We start from the raw sequence: 21,658 nt of genomic DNA, 5'->3' as shown, positions 1-21,658 counted from the left end.
CACTTCCGGCCTAACTGTCATAGTAGTTTCAGCGGATCCTGATGCAGATTGGAATTCCTGTGTTATGTTCTGGATAGATGTTTGCCTATTACACATTACGACCCTCTTCAACTATCGACGGTCTCTTATCAGTCAACAGACAAGGTCGGCATGTACGATTTTGTGCTGTACGTATCCCTTCACGTTTCCACTTTCACTACCACATGGGAAGCAGTGGACCTAGGGATGTTTAGGAATGTGGAAATCCCGCGTACAGACGTATGACAAGTGACACCCAATCACCTGACCACGTTCGAATTCCGTTAGAGCAGCGGAGAGACCCATTCTGCTCTTTCACGGTATCTAATGACTACTGAGGTCTCTGATAAGGAGTACCCAGCAGTAGGTGGCAGCACAATGCACCTGATAGGAGAAAAGTATGATGGTAGGGGTGTTCGGATACTTTTGATCACATATTGTAACTTGCTACACAGATAATTTGACTTTTTTATAACCATTTACGAACTTACATGGCTCGTAGTAATTACTCGACGTTATCCGTTATCTGTATAATGGGGCCATTCAAGCTAAAGGGATCAAAATGTCACTGGAATCGCGTCGACAGCTACGTTAGATTTATGAAAGCAGACTTCTGGGATTAAAATACTCGTCTCTACAGTTTATTATCTGTCAATCTTGATGGATTTCGGTGAAGGCAGTATAATAATAATATTCCGCGGTCTGTGTATATATGCCCAGAAACAAAAAAAACGCGTGTTTTTAGGAGGGAGATTTCGAAACAATTTCTCGAAAATAGTTGTATGTTTCACTATGTGGTACAGCCCATAATATTTTACTGCATAGACTGGCCATGCTTTGAAATGGAAGCGATTGAACATATTAATACATAAATGAGGAGAAGGAGGAAGAATATGAGGATGGGGGGGGGGGGGGGGAGTGCAGTACAGTTTTAATTTCGTGGGACCTAAGGCTATTACCTGATACTCTACTGAAAAATATTAATTAAGCACCCATCATGCACAGGAATGTTTCATCATGTATTAGGCAGGAACGCTCGATGCACCGTCCCTCCCTTTCTCGGCTACTACTTTATGATGAATCCTTATAGTCTGCCGAAATCGATGCATTTGCTATGAAGACGAAGCGCACCCCTATTGCGCTTCCCGCAATGCACATGCGTCCCACACATTGCGCGTAATCACGATGTGACGCACTACGATGGGAAAACTACTATACTTACATAGTGCGATGTACACTGTTAGTACGTGGCCTGGGAAACTTACAGATGTCCACTCTCACACAGTGAAAACGAGGACACGGTTTACTCTTACGTGCTTCATGGAACTTTTCGATAGTACTACAATGGACATAACGGTAACGAAATACTGGTAACCACCGGTCGGAGTAAACAGAATTAATGGTTGTCAAAGGGTCACACAGAGGGATAAATTCTGTTTTTACATGGTTTTACATCAATTACACAATGGTACATGGCGCGTAAAAGACATGTAACTGAACATCTTAAATTACAGCAAGATAATTGAACCGTTGCAGACTGTGCAAAGTCTACATAAACGTACAGTAGTATCAACAAAAACAAACAGACGTCTTCTCCAAAATACAGAAAATGTATGCCGGTGCGCAGTCTCACGTCTCTCAGCCGGAACGCTTTAACGTGTGTTCGAAGAGACTGCCATTTGCTTGGCAACACCCCTGTGCGCGCTCCGTCACGGATCCACTCACGGCTGTCAGTGTTTGTGGTGTTGCTGCAGGGGTAATATGGGCTTTCATGTCGGCCACTGTTGTTGGGACCTGCTAATACAGCCATCTTTCACAATACCCCAGAGAAAAATGTCCGGCGACCGTACTGGAAATCCCTGAATGAGACTGCCCCGACCAACCCATGGCCCTAGGAATTGCTGGTTTAGCGCCTGTCGTGCCACAATGGCATTATGCGGACGGCATCCATCACGTTGACGCCGTATTATTTGACGCAAATGACGGGGTAGGTCTTCCATCAGTCCATGTAAGGGACATCTCAGTAACCGCTCTTACTGTCGCCCATTAAGAGTGCCCTCAATGAAATGCGGGCCAATAGTGTAGTGTCTTATAATACCATACCATACACTGACACTCCACCGACGTTGATGTTCAACCCCCGCGAATCCAGTGTGTTTTCTGGTGACCAGTAGTGCATGCTGTTTAAGCTGACCCATGGAGGCCTCGATATAGCGCCACGTGATATGGTGGCATCTACGACTGTGCAGCACACACATCTCACTTGTTCGAGGGATACGCATCTGTCTCTCCATTTCACATATACTTGCGTGAGGGTTTATTTGGAGCGGCCGCCAGAACAGCCACCTCTGCTGCCGATCTGCGTTCGTGAAGACAACCGTCCAGTTGCGCGCGAAGCCTTCAAACAATATTAATGATGGTAGGCGGGTCGGATGACGTCTATTAGGGTACCGCTGGGCATGCACGTGTGTCATTTTGGTGACGTTCTCCGTACAATATCATGTCGATCATTTCCTCATTTGTGAATACTATGTTGAATGCCTAGAACGGATGGACAGGTAAATTAGCATCACGATAACAGTAACACCAGTTACAGTGAACAGTACACCGATGCCATGTACCTGTACGTACTTCCACACAGAACCCCCCCCCCCCCCCCCCCCCCCCTTCGTAGTGAGCAGTTTTCACTTCCAGTGCCGATTGCATCCCGTTCCCGTAAACAAGCGCAGAGGCGAATGGTTGACCTGGACAGTGTAACGGGGCGGCGTACACCGCCCGGTACTGTTTCGAATACAATACGCAAGAAGGATAACGTTATGTACATGTCAATGTTTGTGCCAGGAATCCATATTATTTTCTACCTTCGGGGTAATAGTGAAAGTAAGAATGCGTGCGTGATTCACATCGCGATTACGAACAACGTGCGGGTCAGACTTGCATCGTGTGAAGTGCAATAGAGGCGCGTTTCGTCCATTTCACGCGTCAGCTGCGCGTTCCAGTTTCTCGAGATGTAATTGAAATACTGCGATGTAACCAACGCAGTTATTATTCTGATTTCTCTTGTTATTGATTGTATACGGGATGTCCATTTAGAACAAAAGTTTGCACATGGTTTAGAATGTGTCCTCTTATTTACATTCCTGAGCCCCTGCCGTACATTCATACCCATAAAAGCCGTTTGTCATCTACTGTGGTTCCAAAGATATTAACAACAATTTCTATTGGCAGATGAAGTGTCATCTGTTTGTAACATGTCTGTTCCATTGTAAAGCATTTTTTTCGCTGGAGATCAGATAAAGTGTAGTTGCTTTTCTTCGTGCTTTATGAATTGCAAAACAGTCATATTTCCTCTATGAAAAGCGTTCTCTTAGCCATGATCACACAAATAAGTTTCTTTATTAAATTAATGGAGCTCCTTAGTGACGAACTGAATGATTCTAGTTTCGGACACGATAAACCTCATCTGCGATTTTCACTTGAATATGACATCGAACTACGCAGCTGCTGTTTATCGTTTTATTATCTGTACACAAACAAGTGTGGCAGGCACAGAGATGGTTGAACGGAATTAAAATAATTAGTTTCCGTTCCACAGAGGTTTGCGTCTTTTTTTTCTAATTTCATACTTCTGTATCAACCGTTCGCTGCCGAGCGCCGTCTGAACAGTACTCAGTGCTAAGGTGCCATTCAGTTATAAGATGATGATGTCCGCGAGATGCACTTACGTCTTAATTGTAAACCTGTCTTCACTATTTTTTTTAACAGCTAACACTTAGCAACAGCCATCCAGAATCGAAGATTACGGTTTAAATGCTCCGTTAGTGACGAAACAAGTTAGGTTTGGGCAGAGACCAGGGAACGAATTCAGCGACCATTATTTAACGAATCATACTGACGTTCTCTTCAGGTTATTTAGTCAACCAACGGAAAATCTAAGTCTAGAAGGTCGACTTGTGTATTAAAACCTCAGATTCTTATAAAGTGTCCAGTAACGCTGAAGCTGGCCTAAGAAATACTTAGCCGTATTTGGCTCACCCGAACACGGAGGTAACTGAAACCCTGTAGGCTGAAGATGTATAAACAAAAAAATTTCTCCTTTTACAGTTCTAATACTGGTTTGATGCAGTTTTCTCTATGCTTGCCTATCCTAGGCAAGCCTCTACAACTGAGTAACTACTGCTTCTCTTTCTGTGGTGCAACTGGACGTCAGCACAGAAAATCACGTTATTAGTACGCCTCTCTCCCGGACGCTACCTTTTCCACGTCACAGTCATTCTTATTTAGACCTCACTGGAGCTCTGAAGTCTTGAAATGCTTCAGCTGCCGGTGGTAGCAGTCATGTGTGCTCGAGGTGTGATTGATTATATGAATGTGTATGCGTGTTTTCTTTGCTGAAGAATACTTTGGGCGAATTGGGCCCCATCAGAGCTGATGGCATTTCCATACCTCAGTGATCCAGTGGGGTCTAAATCTACTGGTAAAGTAATCGACTTCGTACCATTACTGAAGTCTTGAACCAACATCCTCTGACAAATTGTGAAAGTACTCTGCCTCTTTATTACAGTTCGAATTTCTTGAAGTTTCTGTTCTCTTCATTTTCGGTATAATAATAACCATGTATAAACACTATCTCGAAAATTAGTGAAAGAATTTTGTTCATCTGTTTTCTATATCCTCCTACACGAATGCATCACTTCTGCTTAGAAAGAGTCTCACGTTCTCGCGCAGTTCTTCCTTTCGACACGGGTAAGGGCTTGCTTCCTATCGTGTCGTATGAGCACGTCCGTTTAGGCCTGAAAGTGCTGCTCAGTGAAAGTTAGCTGTGTATGACTTAGAAAATCCTCTGTTGCCCATCCTAAAGTAGTATAAACTATTGTCCTTGCATGGATCTACTGAAATTGGTTTCTGTTGAGACTACTCGAAAAATTGAATAAGAGGTATGATGGACACACACTAATAGAGAACATAAACAGTACACGCTAACGCCGCGTGCCTCGTTGATGTAGCGTCAACAACTGAATAAAGAAGAGTATCCAACCATCAATACGGAACTCAAATATTCGGTGGGTTTTACAATACTGAGAATACTTCAAGGGGCATCAGTACTGCTCATCAGTATTTCTAGTATTGACAGTACGTCGTATGCGCCCTCAGACCGTCGTCTAATCAGTCTTCAGATTTGTTTGATACGGCCCGACACGAATTCTTCTGTAACAACCTCTTCATCACAGAATAGCACTTGCAACCTGGATGTATTACAATCTCTGTCTTCTTCAATACTTTCTACCCTATACAGCTCTCTCTAGTACCATGGAAGTTATTCCCTGATGTCTTAACACAGGTCAATCATCCTGTCCCTTCTTGTCAGTGTTTTCCTATACTCCTTTCCTCTCCTATTCTGTGTAGAACCTCCTGATTCCCTACTTTATCAGTGCACCTAATTTTCAACAATCGTCTGTAGCATCACATCTGAAATGCTTTGATGCTCTGTTTTTGCGGCTTTCCCCGTGTTTCACTACCGTACAATGCTGCGCTCCAAATGTACGTCCTCCGAAATTTCTTTAACAAATTAAGGGTGGTATTTGATACAAGTAGACTTCTCTTGGCCAGGAATAACCTTTTTGCCAGTGCTAATCTGTTATTTTCTGCCTACGTTGCAGAATCCCTCAACTTCATCACTTGGTGAGCAGCAGTTACGATGTTGAGTTGCTGGCAGTTCTCATTACTATCGTCTTTCTTCGATTTACTCTGTCCATATTCTGTACTCATTACACTGTTGTTGTGTTCAGCAGATTATTCAATTCTTCTTAACTTTCACTGAGGATAGCAATATCATAAGCGAATCTTACCATTGATATCCTTTCACCTATAATTTTAATTCCGCTCTGGAACCTTTCTTTTATTTCCGTCATGGTTTCTTCGATGTATAGCTCGACCAGTAGGGTCGAAAGACTACATCCCTGTCTTACACCGTCTCAGTAACTGAGTGGTTGGCCTTTCTGAGTGCCCTGCAGGGAACCGGGTGCTGTCGGAAGTTTTCCTTTGGTGGGGACTGGAACAGGGCTCACCTAGCCTTATGGCGGCGATTGAGAAGCTGCGTGAATGAAAAGCAGTGGTCCCAGGGACGCTCCCCTCTGCCTGATTGCGAAGTTTAGTTCAGCTTTAGAATATCGTATTAATAACATAAGTCTTCCTCTTAACTGAAAAAGAAAGGAAATTGAGTCTCAGCAACTGGATCTCATAAATGAGAAAAAAAGCTATTACGATCTTTCACTCGCACGTCAGTCAGTTTTCTAGTGCAGTAGGTAAAATGTTTCTATCAATTCTGGATGCTCATCAAACTATTCACGTGGCTGATGTCATTGTCACGTTAACTTCCTATGGCACCAATGTATTCACCTCCGTTTTTTCAGCATTTCATTTTTAGAAATTAGGTACTTACAGTGGTTTGACTTTAATAACTTCGTGGTATTGGAAGAGTGTGGGGAAAGTCAGCTGATAAGAACTTCAAGAAGGAAAATAAATTTTATTTTATTGTCCACGCTTTCCATTTACGGCTCAGTGCGTAAACTCGTAAAATAATGAACAAACCGCCTTAAGTCACACATGATTCGTTTTTTTTATTTTTTTTTATTTCAAGACACGATACATTTCGAGCGCCGAATACTTATCTTCAGGTGCTTGGCCAGTTCACATAATTTTTAGGATTTAGGTTACTACTGGTCGTATTAAGACTACACTGGTATATTACGTGGTAGCACATTGTGACTAAAATTTTTACAAAACTACGACGAAACCGAAAAATTGTTTCCAGTGCTGGTTACATAGTTCGTAGCCATCATATGAGTAGACACTGTTACATACACGAATACACTTTTCCTCATACAGCGCATTTTGAAATAAACTTCAAACAAGTCAAAGAATGTTCAAATGCTCCATATATGTTTATGTTGAAACGTAACAACTGTGTATGTAGAACATCAACTTCTGTGTAGTTCAATATTCTTTGACTTGTTTGAATTTTGTTTCCAAAATTTGCTACGAGACGAAATGTGTGCGCGTGTATACAAATGTGTGTAAGCATGCCGCTAATGGAAAATGTACGTAATTTTTTCGGTTTTGTCGTAACTTATTAAAAATTGTACTCACATTGTGCGACATTTAATATGCCTATTCACTTTTAACATGACAAGTAGCAACATAAACTCGAAAAATGATGTAAACTGACAAAGCACCTGCAGATAAGGCCCCACAGCTCGAAATGGATCGCGTGTTCAAATAAAAATCATGATTTGCGACTGAGTGTCATTAGTTTAATACGTCACTGAAGTAGTAGTCACGGAAGCTACAATGACCACAATGGATAAAATGAACATAAATTTTTCATTAATAAATACAGCTGAATAGTAAAATGTTTTCCTCCCTGAAATTATCCTTTCTCGTTCCAGTTAGTCATTTGTTCCGTGTTTTTCTACAATGTCAGTTGATTTTTAACAATTCGTAATTCGTTGTCAGAAAGAATGCCATTTGCGATAATTGTCATTTTGCAGCTCCTCCCATTAAGATGTCAGTCCAGCTCATTTCTTTCACCTCTTATCTCATACATTACGACAGAGATAAGCTGATGCCCTACCTGCTATTCTTATATGCTTGTATGGTCCGCAGTTGTTGACTACTTGAAAAGTGGAACAAGGAAAAACATAAAATTAAATCATGAAATTCCTTCTGAAAAAAGTGTTCTTAGTATGTTTTCCAATTTCTTTAAGTAAAATTTTCACAGTATTTCCAAGTATGGACAAGATTTGCATTTTTAAAAAAGTGACGAAATTTCTTGCTGTTTCAAGTCTCTTTTCATGCATTCGTACATACTTGCCTAAGTCACATATGCAGCAAATGAAAACAGACATAGCATCGAGAGAACGTGTACCTTCAGACATTCACTTCCTGTGTAGGCTAATGAAACGCGAACTGTATCGGTGTAGGGCATAGAGGTTCGTGAAAACTGGAAATAAAAATTTCATTCCGATGAGCGTCGCAGTGCGCAGCTAGTCTCTTACAGAAATAGGGGATTCATGTCACATAGTGTCAAAGAGTGAAACCTGTTAGATCACACCCACTTTCTATCTCCGGGAAAACAGTAGTGCGATCACATGCCTGTATCGGACCTGGAATTCAAGTAGATAAAACGGTATCTCTTTCGTAATGTCGTCCGTGTCTTAAGTCATACACAGCTAACTTTCACTGAGCAGCACTTTCAGGCCTAAACGCACATGCTCATACGACACGATAGGAAGCAATCCCTTACCCGTGTCGAAAGGAAGAACTGCGCGGGAACGTGAGACTTTCTAAGCAGAAGTGATGCATTCGTGTAGGAGGATATAGAAAACAGATGAACAAAATTCTTTCACTAATTTTCGAGATAGTGTTTATACATGGTTGTTATTATTATACCGAAAATGAAGAGAACAGAAACTTCAAGAAATTCGAACTGTAATAAAGAGGCAGAGTACTTTTACAATTTGTCAGAGGATGTTGGTTCAAGACTTGAGTAATGGTACAAAGTCTATTACTTTACCAGTAGATTTCTTTATTAAGGTGAAAATATTTTATGTATAGGTTGGTGAATTGCAGAGCAGTTTGGAAAATCCTTCCACTTCAAAAATATTCCATCTATCTGCGAGGTCTGAGAAATGCATGTCAATTCTACCAGGTTATCACTAACTGATAAAATATCATTTACGGTATCTGGACATCGCCAGACAAGTAATTGCTTCCCGGGTTTCGAGTTTTCACACAATTTTACTAATTGTGCTTGCTGAATTTGCAGAACCAAATTTCAAGCATTCGAGTAACCTGCCTTTAGCCTCAAATTTCGAATTTACTCCTAATCTCTCGCCGATAGCAACTGATCCCTCATAACCGTATTTTCTTCACCACTTTATTCCATATCGACACTGTCAAATCTTAAAACTGTGTTCTGGATAGGTACTGAAAGTGTCGAGGTCCCTTCAACGCTCCCTGTGCAGTACCGGCATCGTGACCTCACGCGGTCTGAGTCAGTTACTGCACGCTACAAACCACGCAGCCTTCGCTTCCGCAGATTACGAAAAGTCACATTTAAATAAGAAATTTGACCACGGCATAATAGTTCGAAATATAATACGTATCAGCCAGTAAAATAACAATAAATCCGAAATACGTTGTCTAATGTTATATTGAGTGGAATGTATTACTAAGGAAGGCAAGGCTTAAAGTTAGATATTACACGTCTCGGCTGCTCACCTGGGCCAGTGGTCGGGCACGAAGATGTTCCACCAGGAGGGCCTCTTCTGGCGGTCGGCGGCGGCGACGTTGCCGATGACTCCCTTGCGGCGCTTGCGCTCCATCTTAATGTGCCACGACTTGCGGCGGCCGCGCTTGTCGGCGGAGGGCGGCCCCAGCTCGGGGGCCGAGTCGGCGCCCGACTCCAGCACCAGCGGCAGGCTGTGCGAGCTGCTCGACGCCGCCGGATCGCCATCCAGACCCACCCCCGCGCGGGGGCGCGGCCCCTCCCACGGCGCGGCCCCGCCCACGCCCACGTCGTCCACCGCCTCCACCGTGACGCGCACCGGCATGTGCACCTGCACCGTCTCCATGTCGCGGCCCTGGATCGCGGCTAGGCTGTCAGCATACTGCGCGCCTGCGGGCCACATTCGCACTGACAGCACCAACGCAAGTACACTGCACGTTGCCGGACGACGGTTATCTCTGGCAGGGCACCTGACACCTCGCGCGTCTCTCAATGACTGCAGATAACACTACTCTTTCACTGTCCTATGATAAGAAGTGTGCCAACTTTAAAGACTTAACGATAAAGCTGTTCTTGTCATGGCAATTCTCCAAATTAATGTATCGTGAATCTAGTTGCCATAGACCCGCCAGGGTAGCGAGAGCGCTAATGCATTGCTTCCTGGACTCGGGTAGGCGCGCCGGCCCCAGGTCGAATCCGCCCGGCGGATTAACGACGAGAGCCGGTGTGCCGGACAGCCTAGATGTGGTTTTTAGGCGGTTTTCCACATCCCGCTAGGTGAATACCAGGCTGGTGCCCACGTTTCGAGTAAGTTACACGCGTCACACACATTTGAAACACGTCCGCACTATTTGAAGCTTTACACTAGATGCAGACAGTTTGGGGTACACTGATTCCGTTCTGGGGGTACGGGGTGGCGGCAGGAAGGCCATGCAGGTATGTCTAAGACTAACATTGCCAAATCCATTATAACCACACCAACCCTGCGATCGCTGCAGGACTATGGTGTAAGAGAAAGAAATAAAGAATCTAGTTGCCATAGAATGTCGTGTTGAGGGCAGGTGTTTAAGTGAACAGCTTTATCAGCCCTTCATTCAAGAGAGGCTAGCTAGAGCTAGTTATGTTAACCAGAAATCTGATCAAATTCGGATCAAATGTGAGAATGGTTAAATTGAACAGTGAACGCAGATTTGATGCATGAGATGAGAAAAATTTCAGGGGGAGGTAAAACTGTGTGTGTTGAGGCAGTATGCAGGCCAGAGAGCAGAGGGAGGCTGAACCATATCTTTTCTGTGGTGAGGGACACCTGACCCCTGCCAACCTGACTAAGTGCAATGACAGTAATGGAATAAATACGTACTAGCCAGGAGACTGCTATTAGTAAAAGTTAGAAAGCTATAAATTTAATGCGAAGCAGTTGTACTGATGATAGTAAAATAAAGTGAGAGATAATCAGGACAGTTGGTGGGTGGTAGCAGTCGAGCACCCTCCAGAGCCTCATAACAGAACACTAACTGTGCACCCCCCTCCCCCCCCCCTCTCACTGGGACCGATAATGGGAAAGGGATCTTGATAGATGTGTGCATCGATTTTGGTGGCTGTGTTCTAATATATCCTTTCTACAAACGGTAACACCAACAACTACTTAGTTCATTGTAAATCGAGAAAAGGTGGTGGATTTTTTTGTAAGCTTTCTTCTTTCATTACACAGTATCACCACCAAAGCTTTTACTGTAATTGGCCAAATTCTTGCTAAACCGGCGATTCCTTGGACACATGAATGTCAGGTTGGCGTAACTGATACTGCAATGAAACCAAAGATACACTCATTTTCATAGAAAATTTATTTCTCGCGTGTGTAGACACAGTAGTATCACTCACTGTGAAGCATGTCCGAAATTTTCAGTTCTCGCAATGATGATACGCGACGCTAACTCACAACCACTTTAAAGCATTACATGAGTAGTGCGCGTATCTGGTTGTTGAATGATTTACTCTAGGAAGATGTCCGCAGCTTCAATAACAGCAGTGTCAGAATTCTTCATACTCTGTCCTATGTCCTCTCCATCACTTACATCGCTACTTTTCCGCATACTTTTGAGTATTTCAGTATCTGATAGAAATTGATCCATCTCACAATTTTCCTCAGCTACCTGGCAACATTCTCCCCCTCGTGGAACGTACAGCACTGTTTAACAATTTTACTTAACAACATTGTTGCGCACGAAAATTCATTGTGCGCGTCATGTCTGCGTGACTGGCTGGAGGCCGCGCTACTGTGGGGCCGATTAGCGAGAGTTTAGTGTACTTCCAGTATCGTTTAAGCTCTGATAATAAGAACTTCGACGTCTGATATTACGCAATCAAGAGACGTGACAATCCACATGAATGCACACCATGTCTCTACTTCTGTTTCCGAACAAAAAGTGTTATCACACGGTGCAAAAGATTACACGCAACCTAACAGTGTTTGTCTACAACAGTATGGCTGATTAATATATCACGTGCACAATGAAAGTGATATCTTCATGTCTATTAGAAGCAGACTGGGGAATGGAACATAGTATTGTTTAACTTGTTAATGTGTCACTTCGTACCACTAATCTACGATAAATTGGTACGATCTTTGAACATAGACGTTTCCTGAAACTAATAGCACACAAATCATTCGTCGTAACAGGAAAAGAAAAAAAACTGCTTGTCTCATACGTGAATTTTCAGTAACAATTTTGGCGGCTTAGAGGACCTGCAAAAGTGATGAAAATGTTGTTCATCTCTCTATCCCGGGGCTTATGACTTCCGAAGCAGTACAAAAATACTTTAGATCCAGCAGACGTATATGGCTATCTGGGGCAAGGTGGAAAGGAAAATAATGATACTCAGGTGTCTAGCATTCCAGTATTCCGAATGAAATGTGAAAGCGTAGGTTGTGTACTGGAATGCAGCATACCGCTGAAATGTTGCTGTCGGCACCACAAGACAGAGTTCATAGTCGGTAGCGCGCTAGTGTATCGCGTTAGCAGTCAGGATTGTTTCTGTCGCAAATTCAAGTGGCACTCCAGAGACGGCGACACCCAACGTTTTCTTTGTTCGGTTTCCCAAAAGCTAACAAGAGGAAGATGCAAACACTGGACATGGGGCGTTAGCACGTATCGGACCCGAGCCAAAGGCCGAGAAGTTTTACGCAGTATTACCTACAACTGACACTGTATCTGATGGGCCGCTTGAATCTGCCTGCACCACTACATGTTTAGCTAACTTCAATGCTAATTAACTCTGAAGAGACGCGAGGTATAGAATTTTTTCTTAATTATTTGTCAGCACAACCTACACTGAAGCACCACTACAAATTTTTCATACCGTTTCTGACCACACTGTATACAATGTTTGAAACAGTCACAGCAGAGACACCGAGCCTCTCTTATTTTATAAGCGTGTCGCCATGAACACTTCGTGTATCCTTCCTTACTGCATTTCTCTATTGTAAATCAGCTCACTTCCGTTGGATTTTGTCAATTTACAAAAAGCGATCGACAATGCTAACTGGCGCAAAACATTTTAAATTCTCAGAAAAATGGTGATTACTTGGGGGGGGGGGGGGGGGTAGACGGGTCATATAGGAGACGTACGAAAACCGACAGAATGCGAGACCAACAGACGAGCTCGAATTGAAAAGGATGTAAGGCATGGATGCTGGCTTTCTCTTCCTATTCCTGAAATGTTCAACCTGTATATCTCGAAAAAAGACTGCTATTGTCTGTTAAACTGACGAACAACAGAAGTACCTATTAAATGGAAATATTACTGCTGAACACAAACTATGGGTTAAAGAAGAAAGACGTAAGAAATGAAGAGTAACAGAAATAAGATTGGCGACAAAAGTGTTAACTATTCAAGGACCACTGGTTAGACGAACTGTAGGAATTCTGCTAGTTTGTAAGCAAAATAATGTACTAGGGACGAAGCGAGGAGGAAAAAGGAACAGAGGAGCATCTAGGGAGCATTGTTTGCGAGAGGAACCCCTGCTAGTATGCAACATAGGTCTCAATTTTGAAAATGAGACTTCTGAAAATATACTCTGGCGGAAAAAGTCGCAGTAGCAAAAAATAATTATTGTAGAGTTAATGAAATTTCGGGAATAAATTTGCCTAGGTAACATATCTAAGTGATTAACATTGCTAGATGACATTAATGTATGCGCGAGATGAGCCATTGCAAATATGAAATGATCGTACAGTAATAACCGGCGTATCCACCGGAAAGTTGATGGCCAGCATGCAAACGAGAATGAATTGTGTTGTGCAGGTGCCGGATGTCAGTTTGTGGAATGGAGTTCCATGCCTGATGCACTTGGTCGGTCAGTACATGGACTGTTCATGCAGTTTGTGGATGACGCTAGATTTGTCGTCCGACGATTTCCCTTGAGACAGGTCTGGTGATCGAACATGCTAAGGGAACACGTCGACACACTATGGAGCATATTGGGTTATAACAGCAGTGCGGACTACATTATCTTCAAAAACACCCTTGACTGCTGTTCATGAGTAGCAACACAACAGGTTGAATTGCAAGGATTAGCTTTTTGTTGTTGCTTTAGGGTGCAAATCAATTGAGGTTATAAGCGCCCGTGTCAACTTAAAATGGTCAATTACCAAATTAATTTGAAACCGATAATACTCAGAGCCTAGTCGACTGGAGTACAGGGATAGCTAAAAACGATCACTTCCTCTTTGAGGACGTTGCTCAACGGATTGAGAATTAATGGCCCTTCGTCATATAACTACGACGAATAAGAAGTAAAATGCGACCTACGGCTCATGTTGTATCGGCTGAAGTATCCAGTAAGTCAAAAAATGGTTCAAATGGCTCTGAGCACTATGGGACTTAACATCTGAGGTCATCAGTCCCCTAGAACTTAGAACTATGTAAACCTAACTAACCTGAAGATGTCACACATCCATGCCCGAGGCAGGATTCGAACCTGCGACCGTAGCAGTCACGCGGTCCCGGACTGAAGCGCCTAGAAACGCTCGGCCATCGTGGCCGGCTCTAGTAAGTCAGATGGCGAACGTACATTGCAACGTAATCCCTTATAAAATCGGCATTGAGTCAGAAAGTGGCACGGTCAGAGGTTGTTTGCAGTAAGCACAGAGTGGTGCCGGGCCTCCAGTAACAAAAGACGGTGACCGACATGATAATGCCCAGTACGCAGCCTCCTGACGTGAGGGGCTAAGGGAAGTAGATCACCAGAGAGGCGTAAAGTTTTGCAGGCAGGGTGCGTGAGATAACGACGCAAGTGCTCCCGCTGTCGCACCTCACACGGATACCAGGTAATAAGTTCCTTGGTAATACAAGGAGCCATGGAAGACAAAACAGCATGGGAACATGCAATAAGAAATGAGGACTTTGGGGCACTGATGAAGAAGATTAATTTCCATTCCATAACCGGAATCCACATCAGGTACGACAGGCTACAGAATTGGGGAAGGATGAAGAGTCCACGTGCGGTGCTCCTCCAGAGAGAGGAATGATGCGCAGAAAGCTGGCAATCGATCCAGCAAAGAGCGCAAATATTTGCAGAGCCGGTAGCCGCGGGCTGGAGTTGCTGCCTAAGACGCCGGGTGGCGTGGTATGAGGCGGCTCAATGAAACAGCGGCCGCGCCCAAGCGGCTTATAGCCGCAGCGAGGCGCTCCGAAATGAAGCACGGCGGGCACAATGGATGACGGCCGCAACACACGCGCGCACAACACCAGGGAACGCCCTCCGTGGAGAGCCTGTCTCAGGAAACGACACGCAGCGCCTCCTGCGCACACACGAGCGCTGCACCTCGTACATCTATACGACAGTAGGAAAGTTTGTGCGCATCTCAGCTGTTGATGAGCGCGCTTCTGGTAAAGCACAATAATATGAAGTGTTCGATACCGGTTCAACAACTCACAAACGATGTTATTACGTAGGCTCTCCCGGCGTAATAAATCTTTAAAGTCTCTTCGGGTCTTCTGCCGTATCCTAAGATCAAGTTGACTCGACATTTCGGCGATCCAACTGGTCGTCATGTTCATGAGAATGCTGCTTCTGCTTAACAGTCCCGCCGAGAACTGACGCCATGCTGCAAATCTACGTCCTATACAGGCACCGTTCAGTACACGGCGCATGCGCCGCCCATCACGGTTGCTGCCCTGCAAGACAGGGAGGTGGCGCCGCCCTCAGTGGGACACTGCTGGCAACGATATATCGCACTCAGGGCCGCACCGAGGAGCGTTCAATTTGGATGCGAAACAATAGAGGATTCCACGTCTTGCTAAGAGGAAACCCATTGTGTCTGTTGATTGAACTGTCCGCCAACCTAATTTCAATCGTCTCTTTGTAGACACCATTCCAAAAACCGCAAATGTTGGCATCTACCACAGCTTCATCAAATTTCATACTGTGTTCCTCATTTAAGCAGTGTTCTGCTACTGCCGATTTTTCCGGCTGTCGTAAACGACGAAGTTCCACACACCTGTCATGCACTGTGCAGCCTGGCGTTAGTTCTCAATGGGGCTCATCAGCAGAAGCAGCGTTCTCCTGAAGGTGGCGACCAGTTGGATCGCTGAAATATCGAGTCAAGTTGATTTTAGGACCCGCAGCAAACCCGATGAGACTTTCAAATCACAAACGAACTCACTAACGAAACGTATGTACGTTACTACAAGTAAGATTTAATGGTCACATACGATGCTTTCGCCAGCTCGAAACCGTCACCTTCCAACGTCGGGCTATGCTACACGTCAGTCCTCACAACTTGGGTTACGCGACCCTTTCTTCAGAATTTGTCCCGTAATTAATATAAAATAAAAAATGAGATCAGAATACTACCAGAGATAGTCGATAGTTAATTATCTCGGTTTACATTTTTATTCACATTTGCGTAGTGTACACACTGATGTGACGCAAGTCCTGTTGTAAATCCTAGACCGTGTCGGACCACCTGTAAACCGTAGTGTAGCAACTGTGTGTGGCATGGATTCCAGAAGTCGTTTCAAGTCCCCTGCAGCAATATTAAATCACGTTGGCTGTGTAGTTGTCCGTAATTGCGGAAGTGTTGCCGGTGCACGATTTTGTGCGTGAACTGACTTCTCGATTACCTACCACAAATGTTCGATAGGATTTATGTCGGGCGATGTGGGTGGCGACATAGTTCGCTCGAAATGCCCAGAATGTTCAAACAAATTACGAACAATTGTGTTTTTTTATGACATGGCGCATTGTCATCCGTAAAAATTCCAATGTTGTTCGCATGTAGACTAGCCCAACGTAACCTTTCCAGTCAATGATTGGTTTAGTTGGACCAGAGGACAGAGTCCACACCATTGCGAAGAACCCACCAGCTTGGACAGTGCCTTGTTAACTTGGGTCCATGTGTTCATGGGGTCTCCGCTACGCTCGAACTTTGCCATCAGCTCTTTCTAGCTGAAATCGGGACTCATTTGAACCAGGCCAAGATTTTCCAGTGGTCTAGGATCCATCCGATACGGTCATGAGTACAGGAGAGGCGCCGTAGGCGATGTATTGTCAGCAAAGGCACTCGTGTCGGTCAGCTGCCGCCACAGTACGTTATCTCCAAACTTCGCCGCAGTGTTCTAAAGGATACCTTCACCGGAAGTCAGACATTGATTTATGCGGTTATTCCACGCAGTGTTGCTAGTCTACTAGAGCTGACAATTTCACGCAAACGTCGCTGATCTCGGTCGTGAAGTGAAGGCCGTCACTGCGTTGTCCATGATGAGCGGTAATGCCTGAAATTTGGTCTTCTCCACACACTCTCCACATTGTAGATCTCTGAATATTGAATTCTATAACGATTTCCGAAATGCAGTGTCCAGTGTGCCTCGATCCGATTACCATCCCGCGTTCGAAGTCTTAATTCCAATCGTGCGGCCTTAATAACGTCAGAAGCCGTCTCATATTAATCACCTGAGTACAAGTGACAGCTCCGGCAATGCACTGTCATTTTTTACCCTGTGTACGCGATACTGCCACTATCTGTACTTGTGCATATCGCTATCCCATGACTTTGTCAGCTCGGTGCATAAGTATGAAGCCATTTGGAAGCACATTGAGACGAGCTATCAGCCATCAGGTTAGCAACGACGCTCCATACGGGGACCGCCCCCGGGTGAATTCTCAGAAGTTCGCCGCGGACGGGCCGCAACTTGACGCAGGGCAACATGGATACCATCTCCCATGGTGTAAGGCCTGTACCAGCGATTGTTTTACGACTCTGAGGTGGCAAGAGGGACAATGGTGTTCTTAGAAAGGTCCAGGAAATGCGCTACATGTATTACGAACAGAGCATAGGAAGCTATTTTTGGAATGCACTAGTCACCATATGTAACATCTTTTCTGTCATTCTAGTTTCCGTCCATTCTTTTCATTATTTAAACCTCTCCACCTTCTTACTTTTCACTAACCTATTGTCATTGATCTAGGGTTTGCGATATACTGTCTCTTCTCGATGCTTGTCTGCCTAGTTGGATGGCTTTATTGGCCACATCTAATGATTCCGACAATAGTACAATATTGTCTAAGAATTCCAAACTCTATCCGTATTAATAACAATTTGTCCATTTTATTTGGACTGTTGAGCTCCGTGGCCGTGGATAATGATATTTCACTGAAAAAATACGGCAACCAGCCACTTTTAATGCGTTTTTTATTTAAATAAATAATTAATATTTAAATAACATTTAAATAAAGAACGCATTAAAAAGTGGCTGGTTGCCGTATTTTTTCAGTGAAATATCACTATCCGTGTTTTTTCTTCCTTACTTCGCAGTCGCATTCCACTCCGTTATTCCTCTCGCCATTCCTTGACCACCTTATGAAGGACGTCGTTAAAGTGTGTTCGTCTGACCACTGTTTTGTTCTTTAAGAACGCAAACCTTTCTCTGGACTTTACCTCTTCGATCATGTTGCTTAAAGTATGTAATGAGTTCACTGGATTTTTCACCTAAACTCATCTCCTCTAAAATTTAGAAAGTTCTGGTGTAAATCCTGAATCATAGACTTCTTTGAGGTCTTTGAATATGGGCACGATATTGTTGTTTGTCTGTTTTTCATATACGATTACCAGTTACATATTCAAGGTCTGTTACGCCCATCATCCGATATTTGAAAGAAGCAACACAAGATCACGGACTGAACCAAAAAATTGAATGGAGAACTGTCCACTGCAGCGAAATACACTGTAGGTAAGGAATCTAACAGCTAGGCAGCAAGCATTTCTCTTCACTCCAAGTCATCGTTCACTTGATCTCACGAGATCCCAGCGTCCCTAAGTAATTCCAAACTATTGAAATGAAGTGTGGCAGAGGGAGGAAAGCAATTGGTACGACGTCTGTCAGATGTGGCCACAGCACTGTAGGAGGTATTGAGCGGTGGTGTGCAAACATGCACTGCACGGGGTACTGCCCGAACGTTGGACATGCCTGTGAACATTGTGCATGAAGTCCCACGAAACATCCTGCATGCTATCCATACAGGATCACCCATGTGCATCAGTTCCTTCCTGCTGACCTGCCAGCAAGACAAACGTTCGCTCTGAATTTTTTTGCGCTTATGGAAGTGGACAATGAATGCTCATGTAACATTGAGTGGACATACGAAGCACATTTACATCTTCAAGGTCGTATCAATATGCAGAATGCAGAATATGGGAAAAGGAAAATCTGTGAGCATATTAACCTGTACCACTTCATTCTGCGAAGTTGACAGCCACGTTTATCAACAGGTCGCATTTTTTCGAAGGGATGAGTTCCGTGGGTTCTGTTACCTGCACCGGCAAGATTTTGCCACCATACATTTAATATTCCAGAAGACTATTTCTATTTGATCATGGTTTACGATTTATTGATCCTTTCATTGGCTGATACTTGCTACCACCGTTTAGTAACAGTTCCCGTAGTATTGCATGTCTAAATTAGAGCCGAGCACTGACAGAAACAATTATGTGGGTTACGCGTTCCTCAGAAACTGCTATCGGCTAGAGAGGATGTGGGAAGACTCTTGGGTTTTGCAGGAGCGGACGTTTACCGCCCTGAGAGAGAGCGGGGAGAGGTGGCTGCGGTTTATGATGTTGGAGGCCACAGAACCCCCACAGTGCCGTCAGTGCGAGTGGTAGGTTGCACTCTGACGGTATAAAAAAAAAATTTCAGAATAGCGCAGCTGGCGAAAGAGCGTCGGAGGCTGAATACGACGGAAAGACATCCGTTTAGTGTGAGGGAATGTAGAGGGTGATGAACGATGGTCGCTGACTGACTTCCGAGAAATCTTCTCACGGGAAGCGCTGGGGCAGGCTTCCCGCCAAAAGGCAGATATGCTTATTTGATTGGTGGAGTGTTAAGGATGTAGGAAAGGAAATGGAAACTCCCAGAAAATCTTAAGAAAGGAATATGAGCTTCTGGTGATTGCCTTGCGGTTCATGATCCATGTGGGAAGTGATGCTTTTGTAACGACCACTGGAATCTGTCTCCTGAGCGTAAAAGACGACGCCACGTGTCCGGAAGTGAGCGGCCGTATAGCGCGGAGTGACACTTCCTTGCAGGGATCGATTGAAGGCACTACCCTCTGCTGTTCGGCCTAGAGACTTCGCTGGTGATGAAGTTTGGTTAGGCCGCATCTCGTGGTCGTGCGGTAGCGTTCTCGCTTCCCACGCCCGGGTTCGATTCCCGGCGGGTCAGGGATTTTCTCTGTCTGTGATGGCTGGGTGTTGTGTGATGTCCTTAGGTTAGTTAGGTTTAAGTAGTTCTAAGTTCTAGGGGACTGATGACCTAAGATGTTAAGTCCCGTAGTGCTCAGAGCAATTTGAACCATTTTTATTATGTTTGGTTAGTGGGGTGCTCAACTGCGCGGTCATCATCGTCCGTACATAGTCCCAAGTTTTACAGCGTCCGCTTTTTTTACACTGTTCAATCTAGCCACTGTCACGGATGATGATGAAATGACGAGGACAACACAAACAGCCAGTCCCGGACATAGAAAATCCCCTACTCGGCGAGGAATCGAACCTGGGACCTCGTGATCTAGAGGGAGCAACGCTAGCCACTAGACCACGAGCTGCGGACGACTTCGCTGGTGAGAGCCACAATGGAGCATCTAGCGGTTAGATTTGGGAAGTGGTGCTTTCGACACAAGGAGTGCGTGAAGTCGTATCTCTGTGAGCAGAGCTGTCATTCTGTGTACTCGAGTGACGATTATTCACCTCTGTTGAGTCTGACGCGCATTGAAGTGCTTCTTTACACAAGAATACTCGAGTCTAATTCCAGTTCCTGGCTAATGAGCCAACAGAGATCTTCACTCGCGTTGGGTCTTGTACTGAGGTAGTTTCAGCCATCGGAGTTTGCCAACAACGTATTACGGTCTCTGTGTAGGCAGGTAATTGCATTTACATAACGTACATCACTTGCACAACGGTCAACACCCCAATGAGCTGAGCATCAAGACAGTGCAACTGCCGTCCGTACTTCAATAGGTTGTATTCTCATTCGGCTTCGGCGGATAGGGAAACACTAGCAGTAAACGGATTGAGTTCGACCTGCTTGTCCACTAAGCTTTTTTCCAAAGTGCCAGTCAGGGTGTAGGTCTTCTGTTTCTCACTGCTTATCAGTATCAGCCGACTGCGTCCGTCTAATAAAATCTCTTGTGGCCTAAGGAAAGTCAAAAGGATATTCTGTCACACTCAAAATTACATTTAGAGCAGAATGTGAGATTGTGTACTTCATATTTATAGTTTTTTGCACTCCAAATGTTTTTGAGAAATTTCCATCGAATCTGACTTATTTTAGTAGCATCCCAATAGAAGTAATTGTTTTTATGTGCTTAACTGAAGTGAAACCACAAAACATTACTTCGTTTTATGGGCATCTGTAGGTGTGGGTTGTCAATGGCAGGGTGATTTTAACCCTTTGTAAGCGCGAGAATTCCACTGCGAAGACAAAATTAGGCAATCCCCCTCCCCCCCGCCCCCCCCCCCCCCCCCCACACACACACACAAACGCTGTCTGTTACAAACACCTCTGGGGTTTACACCGTCACTGGTAAACGCTCTGACAGTCTTTTGCGCTCCACCGTCATTCCAGGCCCTCAACAGCGCGGATGTGTGGGTAGGATTACTTTTATCTGAGAGAGTGCTCTTCTGCACACTGCACAGCCGACGAAGCTGCTGCTGCAGAGGCATTTCGGATATACTAGAATTAGCAGCCTTCATGTCCCTACAGCGTTGCCGTCCAGATCACCTGACGTTAATCCGCGTGACTGGCTGTGGGGTTATCTGAAAGATGTTTGTGTTCACTGCTCCAACTGCGAACGTA

At 44.5% G+C, this 21,658-nt stretch overlaps 1 protein-coding gene across 1 annotated transcript in view; it reads right to left on the bottom strand.

Annotated features, from left to right (window-relative positions):
• LOC126328053 (nuclear receptor coactivator 7-like) overlaps positions 1–21,658 on the bottom strand; it is a 771,498-nt gene that overhangs the window by 687,446 nt on the left and 62,394 nt on the right. Inside the window, 1 exon segment of the mRNA XM_049995955.1 lies at positions 9,301–9,697. Within this exon segment, the coding sequence (XP_049851912.1) occupies positions 9,301–9,653 (353 nt within the window). The 5' untranslated portion in view covers positions 9,654–9,697.

The sequence above is a fragment of the Schistocerca gregaria genome, chromosome 2, assembly GCF_023897955.1.
Source record: "Schistocerca gregaria isolate iqSchGreg1 chromosome 2, iqSchGreg1.2, whole genome shotgun sequence".
In the NCBI taxonomy this organism is placed as follows: Eukaryota; Metazoa; Arthropoda; class Insecta; order Orthoptera; family Acrididae; genus Schistocerca; species Schistocerca gregaria.
Note: the sequence above shows the minus strand (reverse complement) of the source record. Positions and strands in the feature narration are given on the sequence as shown.